This window comes from Penicillium angulare (genome assembly GCF_028827245.1).
Source record: "Penicillium angulare strain IBT 27051 chromosome Unknown utg000004l_segment0_segment0, whole genome shotgun sequence".
In the NCBI taxonomy this organism is placed as follows: domain Eukaryota; kingdom Fungi; phylum Ascomycota; class Eurotiomycetes; order Eurotiales; family Aspergillaceae; genus Penicillium; species Penicillium angulare.
This window is the reverse complement of record NW_026623163.1, coordinates 1336504-1362030: the sequence shown is the minus strand read 5'-3', so window position 1 is coordinate 1362030 and position 25527 is coordinate 1336504. Positions and strand designations below refer to the sequence as shown.

General features: G+C 45.6%; 11 protein-coding genes across 11 annotated transcripts; 4 read left to right on the top strand and 7 right to left on the bottom strand.

The window, feature by feature from the left end:
* Nucleotides 1–53: 53 nt before the first annotated feature.
* On the bottom strand, nt 54–1841 carry N7478_004450 (uncharacterized protein; the record flags this gene model as incomplete). Its single annotated transcript, XM_056920664.1, has 4 exons — nt 54–256; nt 321–898; nt 958–1157; nt 1209–1841. 4 exons carry the CDS (start codon nt 1839–1841, stop codon nt 54–56), a joined length of 1614 nt encoding a protein of 537 aa, XP_056778701.1.
* A 1884-nt stretch (nt 1842–3725) lies between these two features.
* Nucleotides 3726–5366, bottom strand: N7478_004449 (uncharacterized protein; the record flags this gene model as incomplete). The annotated part of the gene is made up of 1 exon (XM_056920663.1): nt 3726–5366. The coding sequence occupies one exon, from the start codon at nt 5364–5366 to the stop codon at nt 3726–3728; it is 1641 nt and encodes a 546-aa protein (XP_056778700.1).
* A 1581-nt stretch (nt 5367–6947) lies between these two features.
* N7478_004448 (Zn(II)2Cys6 transcription factor) lies at nt 6948–8415 on the bottom strand (the record flags this gene model as incomplete). Its single annotated transcript, XM_056920662.1, has 2 exons — nt 6948–7724; nt 7777–8415. 2 exons carry the CDS (start codon nt 8413–8415, stop codon nt 6948–6950), a joined length of 1416 nt encoding a protein of 471 aa, XP_056778699.1.
* Nucleotides 8416–9295: 880 nt separating this feature from the next.
* Nucleotides 9296–10333, top strand: N7478_004447 (proline racemase family protein; the record flags this gene model as incomplete). The annotated part of the gene is made up of 1 exon (XM_056920661.1): nt 9296–10333. One exon carries the CDS (start codon nt 9296–9298, stop codon nt 10331–10333), a length of 1038 nt encoding a protein of 345 aa, XP_056778698.1.
* A 232-nt stretch (nt 10334–10565) lies between these two features.
* On the bottom strand, nt 10566–12341 carry N7478_004446 (uncharacterized protein; the record flags this gene model as incomplete). The annotated part of the gene is made up of 4 exons (XM_056920660.1): nt 10566–10704; nt 10770–11621; nt 11689–12184; nt 12332–12341. The coding sequence occupies 4 exons, from the start codon at nt 12339–12341 to the stop codon at nt 10566–10568; spliced, it is 1497 nt and encodes a 498-aa protein (XP_056778697.1).
* A 1285-nt stretch (nt 12342–13626) lies between these two features.
* N7478_004445 (uncharacterized protein) lies at nt 13627–14226 on the bottom strand (the record flags this gene model as incomplete). The annotated part of the gene is made up of 1 exon (XM_056920659.1): nt 13627–14226. One exon carries the CDS (start codon nt 14224–14226, stop codon nt 13627–13629), a length of 600 nt encoding a protein of 199 aa, XP_056778696.1.
* Nucleotides 14227–16490: 2264 nt separating this feature from the next.
* N7478_004444 (uncharacterized protein) lies at nt 16491–16745 on the top strand (the record flags this gene model as incomplete). Its single annotated transcript, XM_056920658.1, has 1 exon — nt 16491–16745. The coding sequence occupies one exon, from the start codon at nt 16491–16493 to the stop codon at nt 16743–16745; it is 255 nt and encodes an 84-aa protein (XP_056778695.1).
* Nucleotides 16746–17093: 348 nt separating this feature from the next.
* N7478_004443 (putative erythromycin esterase) lies at nt 17094–18443 on the bottom strand (the record flags this gene model as incomplete). Its single annotated transcript, XM_056920657.1, has 1 exon — nt 17094–18443. One exon carries the CDS (start codon nt 18441–18443, stop codon nt 17094–17096), a length of 1350 nt encoding a protein of 449 aa, XP_056778694.1.
* A 411-nt stretch (nt 18444–18854) lies between these two features.
* N7478_004442 (uncharacterized protein) lies at nt 18855–20131 on the top strand (the record flags this gene model as incomplete). The annotated part of the gene is made up of 3 exons (XM_056920656.1): nt 18855–19695; nt 19745–20008; nt 20073–20131. 3 exons carry the CDS (start codon nt 18855–18857, stop codon nt 20129–20131), a joined length of 1164 nt encoding a protein of 387 aa, XP_056778693.1.
* Nucleotides 20132–21180: 1049 nt separating this feature from the next.
* On the bottom strand, nt 21181–22245 carry N7478_004441 (putative inositol phospholipid biosynthesis protein Scs3; the record flags this gene model as incomplete). Its single annotated transcript, XM_056920655.1, has 2 exons — nt 21181–21282; nt 21385–22245. The coding sequence occupies 2 exons, from the start codon at nt 22243–22245 to the stop codon at nt 21181–21183; spliced, it is 963 nt and encodes a 320-aa protein (XP_056778692.1).
* Nucleotides 22246–23771: 1526 nt separating this feature from the next.
* Nucleotides 23772–25331, top strand: N7478_004440 (class I SAM-dependent methyltransferase; the record flags this gene model as incomplete). The annotated part of the gene is made up of 9 exons (XM_056920654.1): nt 23772–23816; nt 23873–23904; nt 23959–24006; nt 24136–24180; nt 24238–24273; nt 24522–24547; nt 24599–24629; nt 24693–25047; nt 25098–25331. The coding sequence occupies 9 exons, from the start codon at nt 23772–23774 to the stop codon at nt 25329–25331; spliced, it is 852 nt and encodes a 283-aa protein (XP_056778691.1).
* Nucleotides 25332–25527: the final 196 nt, after the last annotated feature.

Genomic DNA, 25527 nt, shown 5'->3' with positions numbered 1-25527 from the left:
CAAATAATATGGAACGAATGTACGTCTCATATACAGCCATGATGATTTCTAGATCAGAGTCCATCGTGTCGAATATCCATAACCGCATCGTCAACAGTTGGCGGTCCAACGTATTTATTGCGTCCCCACACCCAATACCATACTGTAGCTATCAAAACGAAACCCACAAACACGACTGGTGCATAGTTGACAGTTTCTGCAGTAACGGGGATAGCCGCGGGCATACAGAAGAGAGGCACCGCCAGGATGCTCCAAGCTGAGATTTGGTTTGGTCAGTCATTTCTAGTATAAGTAAAGGATCCATTACTTTTCAAACTCACCTAAAGCGACAATGTTACAAACGACACCGAGTGTTCCGAGATCGAAATTTCCCTTCTTGATTTGCTGGCGGCCCCCGAGGAATGACACGGCGATAGGGCACGCGTAGCTCACTGTTAAAGTGATGACACCAACTCCAGAGAAAGCGTTGAATGCAGTACTTGAGCCGAAGTAGATAAGACCAAGAGCAATCTCAACTACCATACCGAGCATCATCGCATTAAAAGGAACATCCAGAGTATGATTTACCTTTTTCCATTTTTTGGAGTAAGGGATACCACCGTCTCTTGCAAAAGCCCATACAGATCGCGACACAGCGGTGGTACATCCGATGCCACAGAGAAGAGCAAGGACGGCCAGTGGGAGAAGAAGCAGGAATGAACCAGTTGAATTGCCGATGGCAGATTTCATGATACTGGGGACAGGTTGACCTGATGGAAGTGCAACTAGCTCTGGGATATTTGGAAGCACAAAGACGATTGGGATCAGGAACACGAGACCCGCGATCGTGTTCAAGATGACTGTGCCGATGATGGCTTTTGGGACTTGACGAGATGGCTCTCTAACCTCTTCGCACATCCTGTGAAAAATGAGTATAGTCTTCCATATAAGAGGCAGAGAAGACAGGGAAATACGCACGATATAACCATTCCAGTTGATGATGTAGTATATGCAGCTTGTAAAAGTCCGACGCAGAATGACCACCCGACCGGCCAGCCTGACCGAGGCTCGAAACTTGTGAAGACGTACTTGGCGTCGTGTCTCCCGTTTTTCGCAATCACTAAAACACAGATAATAATGGCTAAGACTCCTGCAAGAGTCCAGAAAATCGCGAATGTCTAGTGACGGTGTGAGTTGAGAAATTAAATTGAAAGCCGAACAAATCTTACATCGAGATGGGGCAGCCATTTATTCCCAAGCGCGGAAACTGCGTTGCATAGGAATGTGATGGCTAGGAAAATCAGGAAAGTTTGATAGGCTGAAGCTTCGAAGATTCCTACACCTGGCGATTTCTCGAAAACGTTGACGCAGGAGATTATGAACTGGGCGGACCCAAAGTTCACGGCAAGAGTAATGGTGATATTGCCGACCACGTAGGACCAACCACATGTCCAAGCAACAATTCTTCGGTAACGAACCGGAGAAAGCATAAATGACTGGTAGTACACACCTCCAGCTGTCGGGTATACAGAAGTAATTTCACCTAGAGAGGCAGCCACGCAGAGAATAATCAAAGAGACCATCAGCCAACCCCATATGATGTTCACGGCACCACCACCCTCGAGAGGATAGATAAATGTCGTAGATAGACCATAAGGAATAGATGCAAGGACAAAAGACATAAAGGCGACTTGGAGCGTTGACCGATTTCTGGTAAGCTCGGGCTCGTAGCCCAATGCCTCTAGATGGCCATTTGCGGCTACCGGGTCGGACTGGTAGGGTTCGCCGCCATCGTGTTTAAGACTCTTTTGATTGGAAGAGGCAGGGGAATCCCGCTGATGGGCGTCCAGCATGCTATCCATTTTGTTCAGTAGACCATGAGGGGTTGACAGAAAACCTGGGAAATGAAATGAAATAGGAAAGCGGCGAAATCGAAGGATATTATATCCTCCTTCTGGAAAGGTTCCAAGACTCCTTTATGTACTGGTATTTCAGAACGAAAAGGAAAGTATATTATCGATTTATGGAAACTCTACTCCGTACTTAGGCAGGCGCATTGGGGTGAATAGATAATCTCTTGCATTAGGGGGCAACCTGCGGATAATGTAGGACCCCAACTGATCACATGAGCCAATCGGACTTGGACTAGATACCGACATCATGGCAGTGACAGTGACAGTGACATTGGGGCCGTCTTTCCTTGGGTAAGATTGAACGATAAAGCTGCAGCAAATCAGGAGTTTCCATCTGGTAATCAGACTAAGATAGGCTGTACTAGCGGTAATTGAACACTTGAAACCTTTGGCCGTTCGTACGCCCCATTTCCAGTTCCGTAGTACGATCGGCGCTGGAGACGAGGGACCGCGGTAATTACCAGTAATCTGATCACTTTGATTGGGCCAAACTTAATGACGTAGTGTAGAATGCGGGGAAATGCGGAGATACGGGAGCTTGGCGCCACTCAGTATGCATAAGCCGTCTTGTATTGGCGATCTTTTTAAGCGGTACACGTAAGATGATGGTTCAAACAAGCGAGAATACTGTTTTAAGTACTAAATCTTATAGTCTGAGAGCATTTTCGGTCTTCAGAAAGTTTGGAGGCTTGGGAGAATGAATACTGGCAGGTAGGTTAGCGATATGCGATAGAGGCTTGCGATAGAGGTCTGGAAAGCATTTATCGAGTCTGGAGCCCGTCAAAACCACGGAAGGTATTAGTTCCATTGCTCGTAATTATAAAAGTATATTTCATAATGCGAATAAAATACCACCAATAGTCACCTGGGTAAGATACAAGGTATCAAGTGCTTTGCTAGGATTATTTTTCTCACGTAGTCAATGCCTGACATTCTGTCGATAGAGATGTTCCAGCCCCCTTTCGGCTTCGATAGCGGCATAAACAGATATGCATGGGTATAATTGTAACCTGTGGGGCCGTATAGTTTGAAACTTGATTTGGAACCAATCACTGAACGCTTCTTGGGTCCCTGTCACTTAGATGGGCATCCTTGGAGACTAGTGCTGGCTCAGCTGAAAATGTGGGGAATGATATCAAGATCACCCAGTGCAGTGCCTAGATAAAAGGCTTATCTTTGACATGGATTATTCTCGGCACACGGCTGGTGCCCCAATTGGTCACCAATGTTCCGTATATCTTCCATATCAAATGCGGAGATTGTTTATCCCTCATTCATTACCTTTAAACTTTGTATGCTTATAGTTCATATCCAAGGAACCCAAGAATACGCTAATGCACCGCGGCTACGCTAAACTAGAAAAAGAGCCCCCTTAGGTCCTATCATGCCATATGTGGGTCCACCCTGGTAACAATTGGAGTAACCGGGGACTCTTCGGACATGTTCCTATCGGTTTCAGGTTGAAGGAAGCCAATGTTGAGCCCCTTAGTGCTCGTCGTTGCCTATGAAAGATAGGGTTTCGGGTGACTTGGAATTGACTCGCGAGAAAATTCCTGCGCGGGGATATTAAAGAAGGTCCAACTATTTGTTTGGCTGTTCCTGCATGAATGATAAGGAATGAGGGGGTTGACCCATTATACTGTGTATCCCCTCTTTCGAGTTCGGGTGTCAGCGATGCATATAAAGTACTATACATTATGTCAATTTTTCCTATTAGGAGATCTCCATCAACCCTGAAGTTCGAGCTAACATTGATAGTGATCGGCTATACCATTGAATGACTGCGAGTTACGATGTTAATTTCAAGTTCTGCAGACATAAAATCATGTATTATTATCCCATCATCGTCTCAAGATTATTTTCAAGCATTATGTCCAACCAAAAGTCACCAATTCCAGCATCCGCTCTACTCCAAGTTTCATGCACAATTCGAGACATGCGTTGCAATCGTAATTTTGGAAGAATCAAAGTGAGCTCTGACAACCAAGTGCTAACCTTCCGACGTGCCTGAGCAATTTCGACATCTAAAGAGTTTAAACAAGCAATTGGATTTGCCGCAGGACCGAACAAAGACTCATTGGAAAAAACAAGATCGCTTGAAATGCAAGTCAAAACTACAGGATGCATACATCTTGTTCCGGATGTTGGGGGAATCTGATCAAGAAGCGAAACAATGTGAAGTGCTAAGATTCGTCGTCCCTCATGAACAGACGGTGGTGTGGCATTTGCCTCGAAAAGTAGGGAAAAGAGAGCTGCTGGCTCTTGGTCAGATCTCTTGTTAAGCTGGAGGCGCTCCTCTAGAATGTCTGGGAAGACATGGTAAATTTGAAGTAGAGCAGTGCAGCGGTATGCCTCTGCGAGAGTGATAAAATGTGATGGGGGTGTGTCAGTGTCACCGATGTCAACTGGTCCACAATAGGAAGAGATACCAGTAAAAAGCATATCTTCTTCAAGCTTTTCGGCGGTTTGGTGTTGATCAATTTCTTCAACAAGGGAATTAAAATCGATATTTGTTACGTCAAGATCATCTCCGTGCGTGCGCTTAGAAATGCGGACGACTCGGACCAATTTCGCAACTTGATAGAAAAGGCTTATTGATTTGGAAAGTGGTCCAGTCCATGGGTGTGGAAGAGCTTGACCATCCACCAGATACACCGACATCTCATCATCCGGTCTTTCTAGAACCTTTTCTTCGTTCAGAAGTAAGGAATCCTCCGCCACGAAGGCCGCCATCATGTTCCAGTACAGTAAGCACTGTTGGAACAGCGGGTATTGCTTTGCAAATGTAGATTCTGGATTCTGACACATTCGTTGCTGGCTCACGAGATAGTCCTTCGCCTCTTTCAAATATTCCAGTCCTAAATCTGATGCATTGTGCCAGGCCGTTGTCAATCCTATCATAAGGAGGGCAAGGAAGAACTCGTCATCATGATCATCTCGGTGCAAGGAGCCTATACGAGGATTGTTTCGAAGACAGGATATGGCTTGCTGTTGGGTCTGAATCCCGATAGCTCTCATTCCCGGAAAGTCGTTAGCAAGAGATGCTGCGGCCATACTCTGGATGGCATAGTATATTGCTGCATTTTGACTCCAAAGACGACTGACAATAAGCCGGAATGGATTCAAAGGCGAATCAAAGGAGGACCAAGACTTGCAGACAAAGTCGAAATAATATTGGACTAAAATGGCCGGCATATGAATAAGAAAGGAGGGTATTGCCGTATTTGTCAGTCGTTGATGAAGACTTGCCAAACTATCCGAATGTGACGTAGATCTCGTAGCAGCTATATCATTCTGCCGCATACCTGTCTTGGTCCTGATATCCATTGATGCATCAATCGCTGGAAGCTGATCGAGTACTGTAGAGTTCGCTTCATTCCAAAGCTCCTGCAGCAAATTGGTGCTATCTGTGTCTTTCTCAATAAAACTATCATTCGTTTCTGGAACGATCGGTGACACTGGCGCTTCTCTCATTGGCGGAGAAACGCTTTGGCCTTGATCCTGGTCCTCAGTTTGAAAAACATGACGCCATTCCAGAGGCTTTTTCTGATAGCCAGGACATACAATGCCTTTTCTGACACATTCTTGACAGCTGGGCCTAGATTCATCACATCTACGCTTTTAAGGTAAGTTAGCAATGATAGCCAAGGCTGGGGCCGTGCATTGTTACCTCAACTTACACGCCGTTCCTTGCATTTCTGGCAGCCTCCTTTAGATTTAGGTCTGCACCGGTTCGGGTTTTTCTGCCTTTTCTGTCGAGCCGTGGGCTCACTTGAAGTTGGAAGCATCTTATTGTCTCTCCCAGAAAAAGGATGTGGGATCTCAAAGATTTTCGCATATGGGCAAGAAACACGCCTTATCATTATTTGAAGGTCTTCAGGTGATCGGGTCGGATGTCGCCTCCACCGTGTACCCCGCACATCAATTCCCGGATCGAGAGGCGTTCCCAAGAGTTCTTACACAGCTATGCCCAACGATCTCGGGCAAAAACAAACAAACCTGACCACAAAGAATGACGCCACCACATAAACATCCCTGATACTTTCTTAATTTTCTCTCGATTATTCTTCTTAACTCCCCGCAGGTTCGATGTCGTGGCATCACTCCGACCTCATCCCCTGGCGTTTTTAGCTGCCACATTCGGTTATCGAACCCGCCAAATAAGCTCCACCTAAGCGTTGGAACTAGTCCGAAGATAGCAGCTGAATTGAGATTCCGCTAATTAGAATACATACTAACTCCTTCAACTGTACTTTTGGGTTCTTTATTGGATAAACACACGTGCTGATCTACAAGGATCGCCATCCAAGCTTAGAGTAGAGTATAAACCTGTAATTTCTTGACTCGATTTTGAATGGTGCATCATCAAGATAGAGCGATAACCTGATGAAAAAAATTACAATCTTGCTCACTATTACAACTTACAACTAGCCTAATAGTGGTTATGAAACAAACGTGTTTGATCTCGCCACCATGTTGTCCAATCCAAGTGAATAGTCATAGTCGCTACGATTATACACCAGACCAATTCCTTTCCATCACGTATGAATATTTACAAGTCCATGGTAAACCCGGTCTAGAACATAGAACTGAAGGATTAAGTTGCAGCATGATCACTTTTCTCAAAACGCCTCGATGTTAGTACCGCCCTTATTGGAACAAAATTCTGGTGTTTTATAGCGACCAGAACCTTACCGAACAAAGAACCTCGGAGTAGTCATGTACGATATGAATCATTAATGAGCCGAACAGAATGTTCGGTCGCCGAAATTCCACAACCTAGACTCCATTTAAGCAAGGATATTCAAAGTGGCTTATCTTTGTTTCTCCGTATCTTCCGAGGCGTGATATCAACGGTGAGCTATTCCTGAATCGGCGACCTAAGGCTAGTCATGTGGACAAGTCCTTATCAGGCTGTCGTGGCTCCCGCAGTGTTACCGAACATACGCGCTCCGTACTATCACGACGATTACACAATGTTTGATTGAATATATGCATTTTTTCTTTGTTTGGTCAGACCGAGTGAATTTATCATTATGATACATTATGTACGATCTAGCAAATCAGAGGTAGGTTATTTTGGTTCATAAAGAACGTTCCGATATCATCCTCGCCATGATTTATTTGCCAAGCTTGCTCTAGTTGTGCAAGAGCGGTGGACATGACCCCCATTCCAAATATACTCACCAATGACTGTAAATATGATCTGATAAGCTCCTTGAAACGGTCATGATGCGCCATCATGCCAAAAGCAAACAGTGGCCAAGTCACCGTGGTGGACATGGGCGAGCTGGGAGATAAGCGAGATAGAATCATTTTGAGGTTCAGAAAAGATGCATCGAGACTTTGTGATCTATGACCAGAGAAATGAAAATCCAAAAGCAACAAAAGACTTTGCTGATAGAGCTCTGCACATAAAACCATGTCTTTTTCTTGGCTTTGTGGCCTCCAGCTTTCGATCTGGGCCTTGAGATAGTGGTATTGGGCTGTGTAACGGTCCTCTAGTGAGGCGATTTGGTTGGATGCCAACTCCCATAGAAGTTCTGAAACCTTTGGCACGTAAGTAAAGAGTTCATAGGCACAGCCACACATTACCCCAATATTGCTGCCCGTGAACACATTGGGATTTATTGTTAAAGACATAGGTAGTGCTGTAGGTTTATAATTCGTTGTGAACGATGCAAGAGATGCATTGTACACATATAGCTCCATGGTTAATGAAACAATGTTAGTTTGAGAAAGGCTGGACTTCGAACCGGACAAATAGCCCATCAAGTGATGTGCACCATCGAGATGGCCTTGCATTGCCTTCGGGTCATTGCCTCTAGTGGCCTTTATCTCGGTAAGTTAGTTTGATGGCTGACAAAGGAAAGTCCGGGCTTACCTCCAAAAGATAAAATATCAAGACGACTAGTAATATGTTCCAAATATCCTCGTCATTGCGACGTTCGCCGCGCCCACCAAACGCCATAGACAAAGCCACTCTAAGTTGTTTCAAAGCTCGGCGATAGCTTGACCAAGTCAAAGTTTGGATTTCTCGAGATAAATGGGGATTCCGTTGCATCAAATGTGTGCCAGACAGTGCCAAAATGGAATTCATGAGGAGCTCATCATCGAGAGCGGCTGGGAGTATCGTGTGCAGGAATGGGTTTCGGCTGTCCTGTAAACATGCCAGATGATTGGCAGTATCTTTCAAGTAATGGTCAAGAAGCGTCCAGGTCTCAGACACCGGTGACACTGACCCTGGTAAGACAAGATGGGAAAGCGACGAGGGAATCGTTGTGGTCGGCAAGTTCGGGCGCGCCCCAACAAATGCAAAGGCCCACGCATCCGATTCAGCTGCAGGCCGGGTGCTCAGTCCATGCAGTTGTGATGCAAATTGACCATCCTGCGTGCTCGGGTCAGGCCAAACACAACCGAGATTATTGCGCAAACAAGCCGTGCATATTGGCTTTTTTTCATCGCATTTCTTCTTCCGACGTCTGCAAGACAAACATCCAGAGCGAGATCGAGCCGCCCCCATGTCGACTATGCGTGAAATGAACACTTTATTCCATCGCGATCACTTTAAATCAATGACCAATTTTCAAGTGATTTCGCTGAAGAATGATAGATATCTTTATGACAACATCTTTCCCCAGATTCATAAATTTGGATCCATGGTCCGGTACAACCCCCACGCGAGCACCGTCCACGTGATCGGGAACAGCTTCCAACATGGAAAGACAAAAAGGTTTCGAGCTCCCAGAGGCCCACGGGTGCGAAAGGAGGCGGAGCTTCATGCAGGGGGTACTGGCCTCTGTGAGAATGTAGAAAAACAAAAAAGGTGGCTGCCTCATGTGACCCCTCTTGCATGGTCGCGCCTCACCTGACCGTGATCAGCAAGACCAAACACGTTCTATGTGCTCAGACATGCATTTGAAGTGTTTGGCGAAAGAGTTATGACCCCTTTTTACTTTCAACTGATCATTGAGCCCGATTTCCAAAATGGGCTCAAATTTCGCGCGTGCCCCTGAACGCGGATCTAGAGCGCGGATCCCGCGAAAGAGGGGAGATCGCCCAGAAATGTGGGGAAATGCTACATTTTGTAGCGCTTGCAGCGCGATAAGTGATGGCACTGACTTCAGAACTTTTGTAGATTCTTGCGAAAAAAAGCAAGTATATCGGAAACACCCGCCGCCGGGCTTCGAATGAATCAAAAGCGTCGGAGAAGCCTCCGGGCAACGAATGAGATGACATTCTTTTGAATCCTGAACTCAAGAGACGAAGAGAGAACAGTCTGGGCCAAAGAAACTATGTTTGCTACACTTCTCCGCCATATATATTATCAACCAACTTGAACGTAGCGTGACATAAACTACACATCTCATCGAACCTTAGAAACACCCATCACAAACTTGAACATGCCATTCTCACGCTCTTTAACCGTCGTCGGTTGCCATTCCGAAGGTGAGGTCGGCGATGTTATAACCGGAGGAGTCCTTGATGTGCCAGGGAAAACGATGTACGAGAAGCTTGTTCACATCTCTACGAAAAAAGATTATATGCGCCAACTCCTTCTCAACGAGCCACGAGGCCGAGCATCTATGAACACAAACCTTGTTCTTCCCCCTTGCGACCCCAAAGCAGATGCCGGATTCTTAATTATGGAGAGTGAGGAGTATGCACCCATGTCTGGATCCAACATAATCTGTACAACAACTGTGCTTCTGGAAACTGGGATGATTCCCATGAAAGAGCCCATAACCGAAGTCTCTCTGGATACTGCAGCAGGACTGGTGACTGTTACTGCAGAATGCGAGGCGGGAAAATGCAAGAATGTCGAATTCAACAATGTGCCCTCATTCGTCCTCGAGCTTGATTACAAACTCAAAGTTCCAGGCATCGGAGAGGTAGTGGTCGATATCGCCTATGGAGGAATGATGTATGTGCTGGTCGATGCTGCCTCTCTAGGCCTCAAGGTTCATAATCAGCACGCTCGCCAATTGGTAGAAACTGGGGAGCGCATTAAAAGAGCACTTGAGGCCGCTTACACGCCTGTACACCCCGATAACTCCGGGATTACAGGTTTCAGTGTTCTGGAATTCACAGAGCCATTAAGAATCGAAGATGGCTGCAAGGTCGCTGCGAATGCTGTAGTGGTTTCTCCGGGCAGGTTCGACCGGAGTCCTTGCGGCACCGGGACGTCTGCTCGATTGGCGGTTCTGCATGCCCGAGGCCAAATCAAACAAGGCGAGAACTTCAAGCATCGGAGTATCCTGGGTACCGAGTTTATGAGCCGAATTCGTGGGACATCTCGGGTTGGGTCTTACCCGGCTGTTCTTCCTACTGTCAAAGGTCGAGCCTGGATAACGAGCTTCAAGCAAGTTGTTCTAGACTCCACTGACCCGTTCCCAGAGGGATTTCGTGTGGGAGACCAGTGGCATATGCCACCAAATTGAGAAGGAAGCGCCTTTATTTGAGCGAGCCGGTTAATGGATTACAAAAAAGACGAATGTACGCTCAGTATTTTTCGTTCGATTTTACTATCATACTTGGAAGGGTCGCGAAGAGACCATGTAAAAAGAGGACAGTGGACGAACATATTTTTGTAATCTCTGTTTTCAATATAAATTGATGTTTTATTAAATGGACATGAAGAACTTCGCGCCGGGTATCGAATCAAAAATTATATTACTCTCCCTGTTGAGGACTGTGTTTCATCAGCGCAGACTCATTGGGCGAATCATAGGATGTATCAGGCGATCCCTGTTGAAGTGCCTGTTGTTCGGAATGATTGGAAGGATTTTTGTTGCGTTTACGAATATACCACCTAGATAAGGCATGTCAGTCAATATGAAATGCCAAACGGAGGTTTATGAAGAGCGCTTCTCTTACCCGAGGCCGATTAGAAGAGCTGCGAGAAACGGCACCCCCAGGCCAACAGTCAATCCAATAATAAGTTTGTTGCTGGTTCCATCGGTTTTCCCATCAACAATGCTGCCTCCTCCATCCCCACTTCCACTTCCAGTTGAGGTGGCATGAGATGTAGGAATATAAGAAGTGGGTGACCCAGATGTTGCAAGAAGGCGTCTAGCATTAGTTCCAAATTCTATAGCACTGGAGACCGTAGATAGTGCAGTCGGAGAAGTTGTCACCGTAGATCCTGATTGAATGGTGAAATCTGAAGTCACGACTCGCTGATAGGAAGTAGTATTCTGGAGATTGATAGGGCAGTTGATCAGTCCAGAAGAAATACAGTTAACGATTGTAAAGGACTCCGTTGAGGTCATGGCTGTTGTGGAATAATCATTTACCCTATCAAGCTCTGCCCGAGCAGTTATTTGGGCAGAAGCTGTTGATGTTGAGGTTGTCTTGGCCCCTGCACATATACTAGCCAAGGTAGTGTAAAAGACGGGAACAGTCGTATTGGGAGAGGGTCCCCAGACATAGGTATCGACAGCGACCGTCGCGCCAGCGGCAGCTCCGACAGCCATTGTGTACTCAGCAACAGCAGCTAATTCGCAGCCATCCTCCTCACCACTGGTGGACGAAGAGCCATTAACTTGCAGAAGAAAGTCGGCGACGTAAGAGAAAACATCAGCCTCAATACCACCACTGAAAGTGAGTACATCTTCAATGCTATTAGAAGATACTTCAATTCCAAGGCTTGCCTTCAAGCTCAAAAGAGCTTGTATAGAACCTTCGCCCTCTATTGTCACCGGAAGAAACTCATACATTCCACCCGGACTTTTGAACACGGTTGTCAGTAATATCCCGAGATCAAAATTATTAAAAAGTAGTAGAGATGACTGACAGTGATATTTTCGACACATTCGAATTGAACATCTCCAAGTCAAAAGCCAGACCATCTTCAAGCTTGATATGGATACCGCTTCCAATATCAATCTCAGCCTCCGCAATGAGAATTAAGTCCACACTGAATACAGCCCCAACTGTGAGACCGGGCATTGCAATTCCAGCGGGGCTTTCCGACGAGTAAATATTCAGTGTATAAGTAGAACCAGCTGACAATTTGATGTCAAGATCGAGGTAAAGTTCCAAATTGTCAAACTCAAAATGCACCTCGGCTCCTGGCAGACCAGTAGTGTTATCCAGATTCAAATCCAGATCGAGTGTTGGCCAAGCTGGAATATCTTCGATATCTAGAGTAGCAATATCTTTGACCACATCTTTAACGTAGTCTTCAATTTGATCGAAGGCTTGGCTGGTGATGTTCAGAATGTCATCTCCAATTTCATCGACCGTTTCTGTAAAATTAAAGCCCCCGGTGAGGGTAACGGCGCCATTAACTGTGCCATTGACATAGCATGTTGAACAGATGATACTGATAGAAGCTTGTGAGTCGAGTGATGCTTTTGCATTGCCCACGCTTCCACTCGTACTAGAGCTAGAAAATTTGAGTGATGATCTTTTGAACAAGTCTTAGAATTCCTCACCTGTCACCATATGTGAACAAAGTTGCTCCAGACCAGCTTTTAGCTATGGAAGTTGTGTTCATAGAATACACATTGTTACGAGATTGAAGTCTCGCCTTATGGAGGGCCCGCCCAATTGTATCCAGAGTGTCTATATCGGTCGCTCTGGGCGCATTCCTCGTTCGCAAAGCGACACTACCAGGGACGGCAGTCGCAATAATATCCAGGAAAGAAGAAAGACAAAGTATGCTGGCTAGAAAATATAGATTCATATCGATTACTGCTTGGAAACAACAAGATAGAAAATGATAGACCTTGGGGCATCCTGGTCCGCAGAGGCACCCTTTTTAAACAAATCTGGGACCCTGAGTTGGCGCGGATTCTATCCGGGGCTATAACCGTTTTAGTCAAATCCACCATCGTATCTGGCCCAAGTATCGTGATTGTGGAGATTTTACAGGGGGTGCGTAAGCCGTGGGGAGAACAGTTCGGGGGCGTGCATATCTAGTTCAAGACGGTTCACTCAGCTAGCAGGGATGTAGAATCCTCCGCCCCAGACAAAGTACGATTGAGAAAATATGGAGTCCACAGCATAAAATTCATCTGTAGGGAAGAACAGATAAACAAGCAACTTTTCCATATATCTAGAAGGCTATTTCTAGTGTGATCCTTGGCTGGAAGGGTTATCAAACTAAATACCTGGAGGTGAAGTTTATTAGATATTAGTCCAAGAACTACGCTAAGGGCTACGCTAAGAAAGAAGTGCATGGGGCATCCCGTGTTCACTACACCTAAAATAGCTTAGTCGGGGGCTTTGACTCAATCGTGAACCACAATCCGAGTTCGGCTATAAGAATTAGTTCATATCGGTACCCAATCTCCATGAAATGACTGAGAAAGAACCAATCAGGTCTCCGTCCATTCAGAAAGCATCTTAATACACAGCTTAGATAAAATCTCGATACAATACAAGCAAGTCAAATTATGAATGGAAATGAGGATTATGGATCTAAGGCGAGTGCAGCAATAGTCATGGAATGTCTGTTTAGTCACTAAAGAAAGAAAGTATCTATCTGTCAATAGACATTGTAGTGAGCTTCCATGCTTTATTCAAGTTCATCCACCCATCCATCTGTATCCCGCATTCCCCATAAGATCCCGTGAGTCCGCCAAGGGCATTGATCGATCGAAATGATCGCACGAGTAATACATTGTCATGTCATGTACATAGGCCGAGTTCCAAGTGACCTGAATCAATTCTTTGGTTAACACTGGCTCGGTCCTCAGAACGATACCTAATCACCTGGACTTACCTATCAGTTGCTCTCACATTGGTCAGCAAACTGCTTAATGTAGCCTGGGATGACCTTGTTCCAGACAGACTCATCAGAGTCCAAAGCCTTAAGTTTTTCACACTGAGAATCAGTAATCTTGAGAGCTCCAGCCAGCTGCTTCATGTGCTTCTGGTAAATAGGACCAGAGGCCTGCATCGCGCAAGTGCCCCATTCGAAGAGACCTTGGGGATCGTTGCACAGAGGCTGGTCACCCTTTGATTCACAGCTCTTTCTAATAGCAGCAAAAGCCTCGGTGCGAGTCTGGTTCAATAGCTGCTTGTTGCTGGTGGAGATATCCAGCTTCTTGTCCAAATCAGGAATGATCTGGGGGAAGACAGTGTTGACCAAGAACTCGTTGTGCTGGTTTATGGTGGCGCTGCAGTTCTTCACGCAGACTTCCTGCTGGAATTGATTCATAAGTTTAATGGGCTTGAATCCGATTGCCTGAGGGATTTCTAGACAGGCCTCGGGGATAGAGGGAAAGCCGGAGGGGATAGGAGGAAAGCCGGAGGGGAGGGGAGACTCGGCGGCGACAGAGGCGGAGACCAGGGTGGCCATAGCAAGAGAAAGGGAGAACTTCATTTTTGTTGGTCAATATAGAAAGGTAAAATTCAGTGAGAGGACGAAGAGTTGATCAGATGAATTGTGTCTTGTTGGTGTGTTTGATGATGTTTTGAGCGTGGAAAGCGCCAGGCTTTTTATACCCGTTTTCGAAGTGTATAACCTTCCCTACAACCTTGGAATTTGTATGAATACCTAGACAAGCATCTCCGGACCCACCTTAATGTTTGATCGACATGCCTCCAGAGACTCAATTCCAGGTCCATTCATGCACACCGCGCGCTTTTTGTTTTCTCGAACTCCTCAATGATTTCATAGTTGACTCCACTCGGAAGATCTCAAAAATGGGTTCTTTTGTGTTTTACCCGCCAGCCATTTCAAATAGACCAATCTGGTTGGGCCGAAGTCCTTCTATTGAGTCTTTCTATTGATATACTTGGTGTCCTATTTTTTTCCAATGCTCAATATCTAGCTCGGTGATATTGCCCTTGGGAGAAATTTTGTTGAATGGAGACCTCCCGATAGCCCGCGACAAAATGCACGTGGCTGATCATAAAAAGCCTCAAACTTCTGTTCTGACCTGGGTCATTTAATATTTGGTTTTACTTTGAGACTTTCTATCAGATATCAATAGGTAGATTCGTATGCTTTTCTAATGTTGCTTTAGATTTGTGGAATGAGCGTCTTCTCTGAGTTGATAACCTCCTCCGTAGGATAAAGAAATGGCTTTACCGATTGGAACTCTTGCATTGAAGCCTAGTATTTCGGTAAACGGTTGCCTAGATAAATACGAAAATTTGGTGGCGATTGATCTAGTAATCACCTAGTGTAACCACTTGGCTCAATCTATGAACAGCGTATGCAAGCGAATGAACATAAAAACCAGCCCAGATATTATAGATATTATGGGAGTGGAAGTTTAACAAGGCAGATAAAAGGGTAAATAGGTGGATCCGTTTCAAATGTTAGACGAACTGTAAATTAATCATTGAGAATCAGATGCTAAAATCCTTTCAAGTTGATACTGTTAATCTGGTATATTCCGCGATATGGATGGATAAGTGGTGTCGCGGAGCCTGTCGAAGTATACTAGATAGGATGCGTGGATAGAGCCCCACGGGAATTATACATGAGAAGAGATCCACTCAACTACTGATGTAGACTTTTAGCAGCTGCTTCCCTCATTGCCCGGGTACATGGGTCGGCTTCGATGCCTGCATGTGCCATTATAAGTGGTATTTTGAAGGATGACTCACAGAGCCCTAGAAGTAACAATTTTCCAATTTCGAATGGTGAGATTATAATCAGACATTTACAATATACCAGTTAAAAGGTGAGATAGTTGATATATGGAGGCTACTGCAGTTTGATACCTAATGATATATAGTGATGTCCTTTTCGAGAATTGTAGAGCGACAGGTCGGATGTGATTCACGCGCCAGAGAGGTTTCTGCAGGTTGATTGGTAAAAAGAAGGCTAAACTTACCATCATCTGGTTTCAGGGAGTAGGACTAGGGGAAGAGGGCAAAAAGATTAGAACGCATATAGCATTGCCTGGTTTCGATCCAGGGATCTCTGAAGAAGGGATTAGTGACTGTCTGCTGTGTGACGATCTTAGTTAGGATGACCTACCCGGGTTATGAGCCCGGCGCGTTTCCCCTACGCCACAATGCTGATTGGAGAAAGGGATTTCAATTTTGACAATATGCTTGGAAGGGAAACCGGACACTGTATCAGGATTCAAATACTGTGTTGATGGGCAGTGGGCACCTGGGCCGGAATCAAATGGTCTGGCTGGAGAAGATATGTAGTTTGATCGGTAAAAGATAGACCATATTAGACGTGGAAATTGGTCGCGCACGGCCCTCTGGGCGGCACTAGTATCAGCAAGTGTATAAAGAGTCCGGGTGATTGTGAGGGGAAAATGAAAAAATGAAAAAAGAAAGGCTAATAGCATTGCCTGGTTTCGATCCAGGGATCTCCGGGTTATGAGCCCGGCGCGTTTCCCCTACGCCACAATGCTGATTGGTAAGCAAAGATCCTGTTTTTGAAATCATACCTAGCCCCGGCAATAACCTTCAAGGAACTAACGGATTTTGTGAGCATCCAGAGTCAAAGATTCATTACATATCGAGAATTTCCAAAATTCTGGAATATTTCCAGCATTTTCGGAATGGGACTGGTATTCACATGATGAGTACAGCTTTAGCCTTCACCCAGTTTCACTCTCTCGGGCATGATGTCTGTTTTGTCAAAGCCGAATGCTATCCCTTTAATCGATCATGATGTCTAGAGCACTCAGTAGCCCTGCCTGCGAGGTGTCACTTGAATCTTATCACGACTGGAGTGGCAGATGTCCGTCGCAAGTCATAATATTTCAACTATTATTGGCCATTACCGAAGGGAGTGGCAATAGTGCTGTACGCGAGAAACTGCAAGAGGTTGGTCCTGGTTTGACAAATACGGAATTAGGGGCTCGCATCAGTCTTACTGCTGCTTTGGAGAACCTTGAAATAGGCTATAAGCCAAATTTCGCCTAACATTGGTAATAAATAGTTTATAGCCACCGCAAGAAAACGATTCCGCAGTATTGCCGTCCGCGCAGCCAAAACATACCTGAACCAATAAGCAATCGTAGTATATCCAAGTGGATTTATGGTCATATTGTTCTTTTTAAATCCAGTGAAACGAAAATGCAGCTTGGACAAGAGACGAAAGACTAGGACCGACTAAGTTGGAGTGAACTACAGGCATCTTGATTTTTCATTACTTTGGACCTTTGAACTTGAACTAATATTTTAACAGCGGTCGATTGGAAAATCATCTCGTTCAAAGAGTGACATACATGCGGTATTGATGACATGAATTTGGAATCTTTGAAAAGCAATTCAAAGCCCAAAAGGATATGTTTCTTCTTTTCCAAGGACAGTCTTTGGTTGGATGGTCTCAAGAGGCATAACTGCCTCCGTGCGATCGAACCAAACATATCCGTCAAATTGCTGATGAAGCAATGCTTGGGAATAATGAGATGCTCTCTCCGTTTCAGGACGATAAATCACCCCGATAAAGCGCTGAAGACGGCGCTCTCTAGCTAGAGCAGTATAGAGGGCAGTGTCAACGTAGCCCCTTCGAAGATCGAGAAGAAACCTCGGAATCCCTGAGTTATGCGCTATTACCTCCCAACTGTCATCTCGCGAAGGACGAACATCCATGATTTGCATGTCTTCATCCCATTCATGGGCTGCGGCAACGGTACCCGTGTGAGTACCACACCCAAGAATGGCAACATTTTCCCGTCCAAATTTCTCTCGGCATAATTGGCCGATGTTGAGTTCGCTACGGCGCATTCCCATGCTGGTATATCGAGCATCACCAACATGCGAGTTGTGAGCCCACACGATCGCTTTATGGGCTGGAGGTGGGCGATGCTGCATCAATCGATTGAGAGACTCGAACATGTGTGTATCTCTCAGGGTCCAAGAGCTGGCATAGCTCCAATACATTGCCTTGTAATATTTCTCTGCATCACGTACGAGATACGCGTTTTGCTTGACGCTGTGGTATTCGTCATGGTCACGAACGCCTTCAGTCACATATTCCAGTCGATTCTCAAATAAATTTCGCAAGATCTGCATAACATCGGCTTCGCACTCTTCCATTCCCTGGAGTACGGCCAGTCCATATGATGTGGGGTCTTCTACCCATGGGTCCAGACATCCATAGCGTTTCCGTGCCTCCTTGCCAGTTTCTGGATTCACTCTATCAAGATACTCGATAACTGCCCGGATCGACGTTCCCATGCTGTACAGGTCTAGCCCATAAAAGCCGACGCGCCGTTCAGGTGGTAGATCACTGTTCCAATTTCGCATCCACTCCACCAGTTCCTGCATCTCGCGGTTGCGCCACATCCAGGCTGGGAAACGATTGAAGGGCTCAAATCCTTTTGCTGTACCGCCTATTTGTGCTTTTGGGCCCGGTCGCATGCGAACATATCGGTCAATAGCTTCGGCGTCGGGCCAATCAGCTTCAACCGCAACCATAGTAAATCCGTGCTTCTCAATGAAACGTTTCGTGATTTCGGCTCGCGCGCGGTAGAATTCAGATGTGCCGTGACTACCGTCGCCTAGAAGCACAACTTGTCGATCACCATAATCGTCGAAGTAAGATGAAAAACTTCTATCCTCAATGGCTGGTAGTGGCTCTATGGCTCTATTGAACAACTCTTGTAGATCTGTCATGACCGTTGACAATCTCCGGACAGAGGCTGGACGCATGAACTGGTATCGTGAGGATGGGATCACAAGTTTCGATGTCAAATATGAGTGGGAACCCCTTGAAATAAGTAATGAAAGACACATGTAGATCTAAAAAACTTTCTGTACCAAAACATTAATGATTGTGAGGCGATATACTTCATGAGATCACACCGAGGTAACCGCCCAGTAATGATGACTTCACGTCAACCCCAGCCCGCGCCCAACCTTATTTCAATCACCAACAACGACTAGAAAGGCGAAAAGGCAAATACACTTGATGAGAATGACAGAGCACTTTATATGGTGTTGGCGACAAATACTTCTAAATATACCGCGAAATCAGTTGCAAGTGCACTTTCAAAGTGGCCCATCCGCACAGAAATTGGCACAAGCATGGCTCTCCCAATTAGCAGTCCATCTCCACGACTGGACCGCTTCCAACAAGCCATGGAATCAGTATATGGCAGCTTCAGTCTAATAGATGACCCGAAAAACTGGACTCCGCCATTGAAATCGGGCGGCCATCGCGGGCGATATTTGTGGACGGATGCATTCGGCGTGATTAATCTGTTAACCATGCACAAAGAGTACTCTCGCGCTGGCGGCGAAACTTGTCCTGATGACAGATATGTCCAGCTAGCTCGACGTCTCATCGAGACTGTCCACGATGTACTAGGTCGTACGCGAGATGCTTCATCGCGATTACCAGGTGCGACGGAATCGAATCCTCTTGGAGGTGGATTGCGAATCGGCAAGACGGATGAACACGGACCAGACAGTGATGGCCAATATCATCACTATCTTACGTTGTGGATGTTTGCGCTCAACCGGATGGCTTTGGCGTCTGGTAATATGGAGTATAACCGTCAGGCTGTTGAGCTGGCACGCGTCATTCACCCAAGGTTTTTTGTGGATCGATCAGCAGCCCGTCCGCGTATGATCTGGAAAATGGCTATGGATCTATCCGCACCTCTTGTCCCTTCCGAGGGTAATTTAGATCCGATTGATGGATTTGTGGTGTTTCGTCTTTTACAGGCGACTGCTCTTCAGGCTGGGGATGGGGAAGTATTGGCGGAAGAAATCGATGACTATAAGCGAGTAATGCTGCGAAAGGGAGAGCATTTTGTGTCTAAAGATCTCTTAGATCTGGGAATGACCTTATGGACGACTCATTGGTTCTCCGAGAAAGAGAACTGGGCATCAAATTTGGCAACAAGATGTTTCGAACAGCTATGTATGTTCCATCCCTTCTATTGACTGTCCCTACTCTAACACCTAGACAGACGATCTTTTTGAAATCGATCGGTATCTTAAACGGAATATCAAATTCCGTCTGGGTTTCCGTGAATATGGCACATGTCTTGGAGCTCAGTGCCAATCACAGCAAACAACAGATAAGGAGCGAGCTGTGGATTTTAAAACTTGGTCTGATGCCATCATCACGGCATGGGATCCGTACATGGAGTTTTCTATTTCCGAGAACTTTACCCCAGAAGACTTGCGGCCCATTACTCGTGTGATGTATGCAGCTGCTTTGACCCCCGGCGGTATGTTTCTCTTTTTCGACGTAGCATCTACATTTAGGGCTTGCTAATGTGTGTTTGAACACAGCATTCCATGCAGGATACTTAGGTCCAGAACCCCCATTCCCTGACAATCACCATATGTGAATACGCTAATTAAGCTTTACGATGATAGGAGGGAAAGTTACCAGCAGCGATGTATTTATAAAACAAATTAAGGAAAGTATTATCTAATAACACATTTATGGTTTAATGAACCTCTCAAGAGAGGACAGTGATCCACGAAGCAACGAGAATACCTGTACCAATGCAAGGAGATTGGAATGCATGGTTTTCACGCTGGTTACTCGTAGGGCGTAGATCTACATACATCAAGTTGCAAGTATAAATCGGACGGGAAGCCAGTAAACTTACAGAACCAGTCCATAGTGAACGGATCTTGAAGGATAGAATTATGCAGACCTTTGAGTACTTTCAAAGAGGGTAATATGCATGTGGGTGGTAAGTATCTGGACAGGCGCGAAGAGGGTATTTATTTCTTTTGTTTCCTCATTTATCCCACCGTCGATCAACCAAACTAGGTTTGATCCAATGTATGAGATGGCCAGTCAAAATCAATTTCTCAGACATATACAGTATACCATCACCCTAATGGGATGCATGGACGGTGGATCAGTGTGGCTTCAGCTGAGTCGGATAGCCTAGGGCGCGATATCATTTGCTCGAATGTTGCTCGAGAATCTACTAATATTAGCAAAGAGATGTAGAAAGACAACTTGAAGATCATTAGATCAAAATCCTCGGGTAGGTTAGATTCATACAAAATATTTCTCCACTTTCGTGAAGCGAGAGCTGCGGTTCTTCAGCTTACGAATTCACACTGTGGTGCGGCTATGCACCAGTGACTCCAATTAAAAAAGGCTAGAGGGTTTACTGGCACTTGAACCTAACCGGTGTCCACGGGTGACTGGATAAATTTGGAATGAAGCATGATTTAACGCCTGAGCCTATTCTTCAGAAAAGGTGTCTGAGAGTATGATACAAACTAGGTTCTCGATGAGCCTGAAAATGAGCATCCTCTAGAAGAGCGGTAATGATCTAAGAGGGAATTGCGCTAAGCAGATATTTTCGCGTATACATAAGTGCATGTTCAGAGGAGTATATGCAAACGTAAGAGTGAAATGTTGTGGGCCGAATTAAGCCCCGGGTACTCCGACAATGTCTCTCCAAGGAGCAAGTTTCCTCGGGAGTATGTAAATGGCATATACAGTGCTCAAGGCAACAGCTAAGCCAGACCACTATAAGGGGATAGACTGTTAGTGATAGATTCCATGTATCACAATAAGTACATCCGGGTTGCACAGATGACACCCAAATGCCTGCAGGATGGAAAGTCTTACCTTCTCTAGCCAAGTGTGGAACCAAATCGCAGTCATGAAAAGCATCCACCAACCCAGTCCTACAACACCCCAAACCAAGCGTAGTGACCATTTGACACCTACATCAGAACCTTCATCTTGGCCATTTGCCCTGGAAGAATTTGGATCGCTCGCCTTTCGCTCGTGTCCACTTTCCCCTAATGTGGACCAACCGAATGAAAAGGCCCCAACGCCGATTGCTTCAAAGGCGAGCAGTGCCGTGGCAAGAACAAGCATAAAAACATGTCCGCTTATATCGTGACCACCCCTCCAAGCCCCACCTGCCGCTTTGCAGGCCGCAGCAGAAAATAAAGTCTCTAGTTGGATAGTCGGGTTCGAATCCGCTTTCGCCTTCTCCACCTGCTTCAAGGCCTCCTGACACTTGCCGCCCGTGACAATAAAGCTTCGATCAATGATAGGCGCACCAAAGAACCACTGTGTCATCAAATACCAAACTGTCGTTGCGAGGGCATAGCGGGAAAAGGCTTGAATGGATCGGCGCACTCGTGTTTGTTGTTGGGACTGGGAGGAGGAGCGGTAGGCAGGGTGCGCAAGAAGGAGGGAGGCAAAAGCGGCTGTTGTCCACAGCCATCCGATCTTTACAAAATAAAGATTGAAGATATTGTTCTTCCGGGCAAAATAGTTGGCCGGGCTTTCAGATAGATGCAGGTCGGCTGCGAGAGAGGGTGCTAGGGCGCCGGCTGGCTGTGTGGATTGTGATTGAGAAGCTACTGCTGTTTGAGCTGTCGGCGAGATAGCAGAGAACAATGAACCCAGCAGCAAGGTCGCGGGGTATATGAGAAGAACGATGGGGGAGGGCGCGGGCCTAGCGGGTGTGGCCATTGTTGTTGGTTTAAGAAGACCTCAGTCGAGAAAGCCTCTTCGGGCTAAATCAATTCTTTTACTCGAATTCAACACAGAGAGGATTCAATTTTGGTCATGTCATAGGGACTGGGGGAATGGTCGAGTTGTGGTAAACAGGGAAAGTCACGGCCATGACAGGTGGAGGATGACATCAACTTCAATTTCGCCGAGGCAGAAATATTGGTGCCTGAGGCATCGATCGACAGCTGATAAGTTAACTATGGCTCATGAAATTTATGTCTCTATTCATTGATCTACTCATCATGTTCGGCGATTACTATATCTATACTATTGTTGGATACTATGGCAAGCAATTAATCTTGCTTTGAGTAGTAGTAATTTTATAGATACTGCATTTTACTTTTGGTCTGTCACTCATATTACAAGAAAGCGCGGAGTGGGAAGGAGTTGTACTTCACTAGCGCATTCATGAGTCGTGTATAACGAAACCAGGCTAGATGATATCGCGGCTGGATCCAAATTACCACCCTATGGCCATTTTTCGGGCTGCCATTTTGCCATGCCCATGCCGTGGCTCATATTGTATGGTAGAGCCGAAACCCGGCGCAGGCGGGCAGCAACGTGGGCGCATTAGGGCCCTATCCTTGCAGCGCGCGGAACTTGAACATGGATGATCTCCGCTTTTCGTTGTTATGAACCAGATTACCGGGATTCCCTTGGCAGATGGCTGATCAAGAGCGCACAGTATCCCGAAAACCATACGCAGAATTTTCTGAGCTGCGAAGCACCTGCCTTCGTGGCTCCAAGTATACTGTATATAATCTGCAAAACCCGTGCCAGATCCAAGCTAGATCTAGTAGTTAGTTAGTTAGTTATCGTTCCCTAAAATTTACATAAACAAACCCGAGAAAATCATTGTGAAAAGGGTTTAGTGCGGTGGATAGATTGAATTTGTGCATTGGGGCCTCCCGCATCGTCGGTATCTGTACCGTGTACTACGTAAAAGTCCCTCCAATCACTAAACGCAGAGTCCTGTAGGAGAGGAAAAGCGGTGGATCCATAAGTGAAACTCGCGTCACGACTTTTCTCATCTCGCACCCTCAGGATGGGCTTATTGGACAGGAACTGGCCCCCCTTTTTGTCGCAGTTTGCGGATCTGCATTTGACTTTGGACTAATCAATTTGGCAGACCCGATTATGCTCACCCTTAAGTAGGTTTGCCAGTATTTATCGGACTTTTGGCGAGCCTAACCCGCCAGCCTGGTACCGCGGCGGTTTCTTTGGGGCTAGGGCCACATATTACCACTTGTTCGGGGATGCGACAGGAATAGTTGAAGATTGCTGGACCCGACATTCTGGATCGCTCATAATTTGTCGTGTAAGTCGGAGGGGTCATAAGACTGAAGTCGGTGTGGGCTATTCACAGCTGCAGGCTTGCGATTCTGCAGTTTTATTTTCACCTTTCAAACTTGGATTCCTTTAGTTTTCTTCCTTGATCGTGACCGAAATCTCCGACCTGATCGTTTCATATCTGGAGAAAATAAATGCACGCCAGTATGGCAAACGGATCAGAACCCATTGAACCTGATGTTCGTCGACCATAGCATTGAAGTTAGCATAGTTTTATCAACTGACATATAAACAGCTATCGGATAATGACTCCTCATACCCGGGCTCGTAAGTGGGATGGTTATTGTGACAATACTTCGCAGTTGCTCACAATACCTTCAGAGACACGAGCTATACCAAAAGCATGACATCCTCGGCGTTAAACTACCAGTACGTTCCTTCAGCCCGTTTATCACCCCGCAATAAATACCTTATTTGTTTCAAGCGCTTATTTATCATGTTAGATATGAGGTGTGTCTAATTTATGCTCGCCTAATATGACCTTTGCTCAGTCTTTAGAACGGTCGCAGATATCATTCGTACCATGAAGGGGAATATGTTCTTGTATGTTGTTCCTGTCAATCCTTTTTTGACAGCGAACCTAATCTCGGTCGGGTTTAGCCTAACGATGAACAAGAGCAAGACCGCCTTGATCTGGTAAATACTCCCAGGTCCTATGCGTGTTGCACATAGACGACTGACAATTAAAACACACACAGAGTCATCATATTTATTCGATGCTTTTCAAAGGAGAGCTATACAAAGCGCCAATACAAAGACCCGGAAGAGTACTCGACCTTGGTACAGGTACAGGGATATGGGCAATTGATCTTGCAGAGTAAGAGGCCCATATAAAAACTGCTTTTTTTTCTCTTCAAAAAACCCCCCTTACTGACTCAACAAAGTGAATATCCCGAAGCAGAGGTTATCGGTAGGTGAGCTGTCTACTAAAATCCCGAGGACTCAGACTAAACTCGAACAGGTATTGACCTCAGTCCGATCCAACCCTCATGGTATGCTTTACAAAAGTCGGTCGCGATATAATATCCAGAACTGACTTCAGATGTCGTGTCCAGGGTACCACCAAATTGTCGATTTGAAGTTGACGACTTTGAACAACCATGGTCCTTCAGTTCTCTATTTGACTATATTCATGGACGAGAGCTCGAGGGAGCCATTCGCGATCACGACAAACTATTCCAGCAAGCATTCAATAACTTAAATCCAAACGGATGGTTTGAGATGGCAACAATGGCAGTTGATACCTATTCAGATGACGATACCCATCTGAATGCAACATGTTTACTCGATTTGGCGAAGCATTTGGACATTTCGTCAAAAACCTTTGGCAAAGACATGAGATCCGTCACTACGTGGAAAGAGCGTTTTGAACAGATGGGGTTTATAAATGTCAAAGAAGAAGTAATCAAGGTAAGAATATTATTCTCTAGGAGAGAATTCTATTTACTAACTTCAGGCAGCTACCCCAAAGCCCTTGGCCCAAAGACTCAAAGTTGAAAGAACTGGGCCGCTACCACCAACTTAATATGCTAGAGGCTATGCCAACGTACTCATTTGCATTATTCACTCGTATGCTTGGTTGGAAGCGCGTGCAGATTGAAGCCCTGCTAGCTGGTGTACGGCATGAACTGAAAGACCTCTCTAATCATTTGTACACGAAAGTGCACATAGTGTATGGTCAAAAACCAGCATGAGCCGCTACCTCCGCGAGTCTCTTACGATTGTATATAAACTAATAATTACGATGGAATGCCAATTCAGGAATACGAATAGAACTTTATAGACTGGTTTCATATTAACACTCAAACTTCATAATCTTGTTCATCAAAGTTGATTCCATGCAATGCAATTTATGCTCTTGGTATGCCGCTAACTAGTGAAGGGTATATA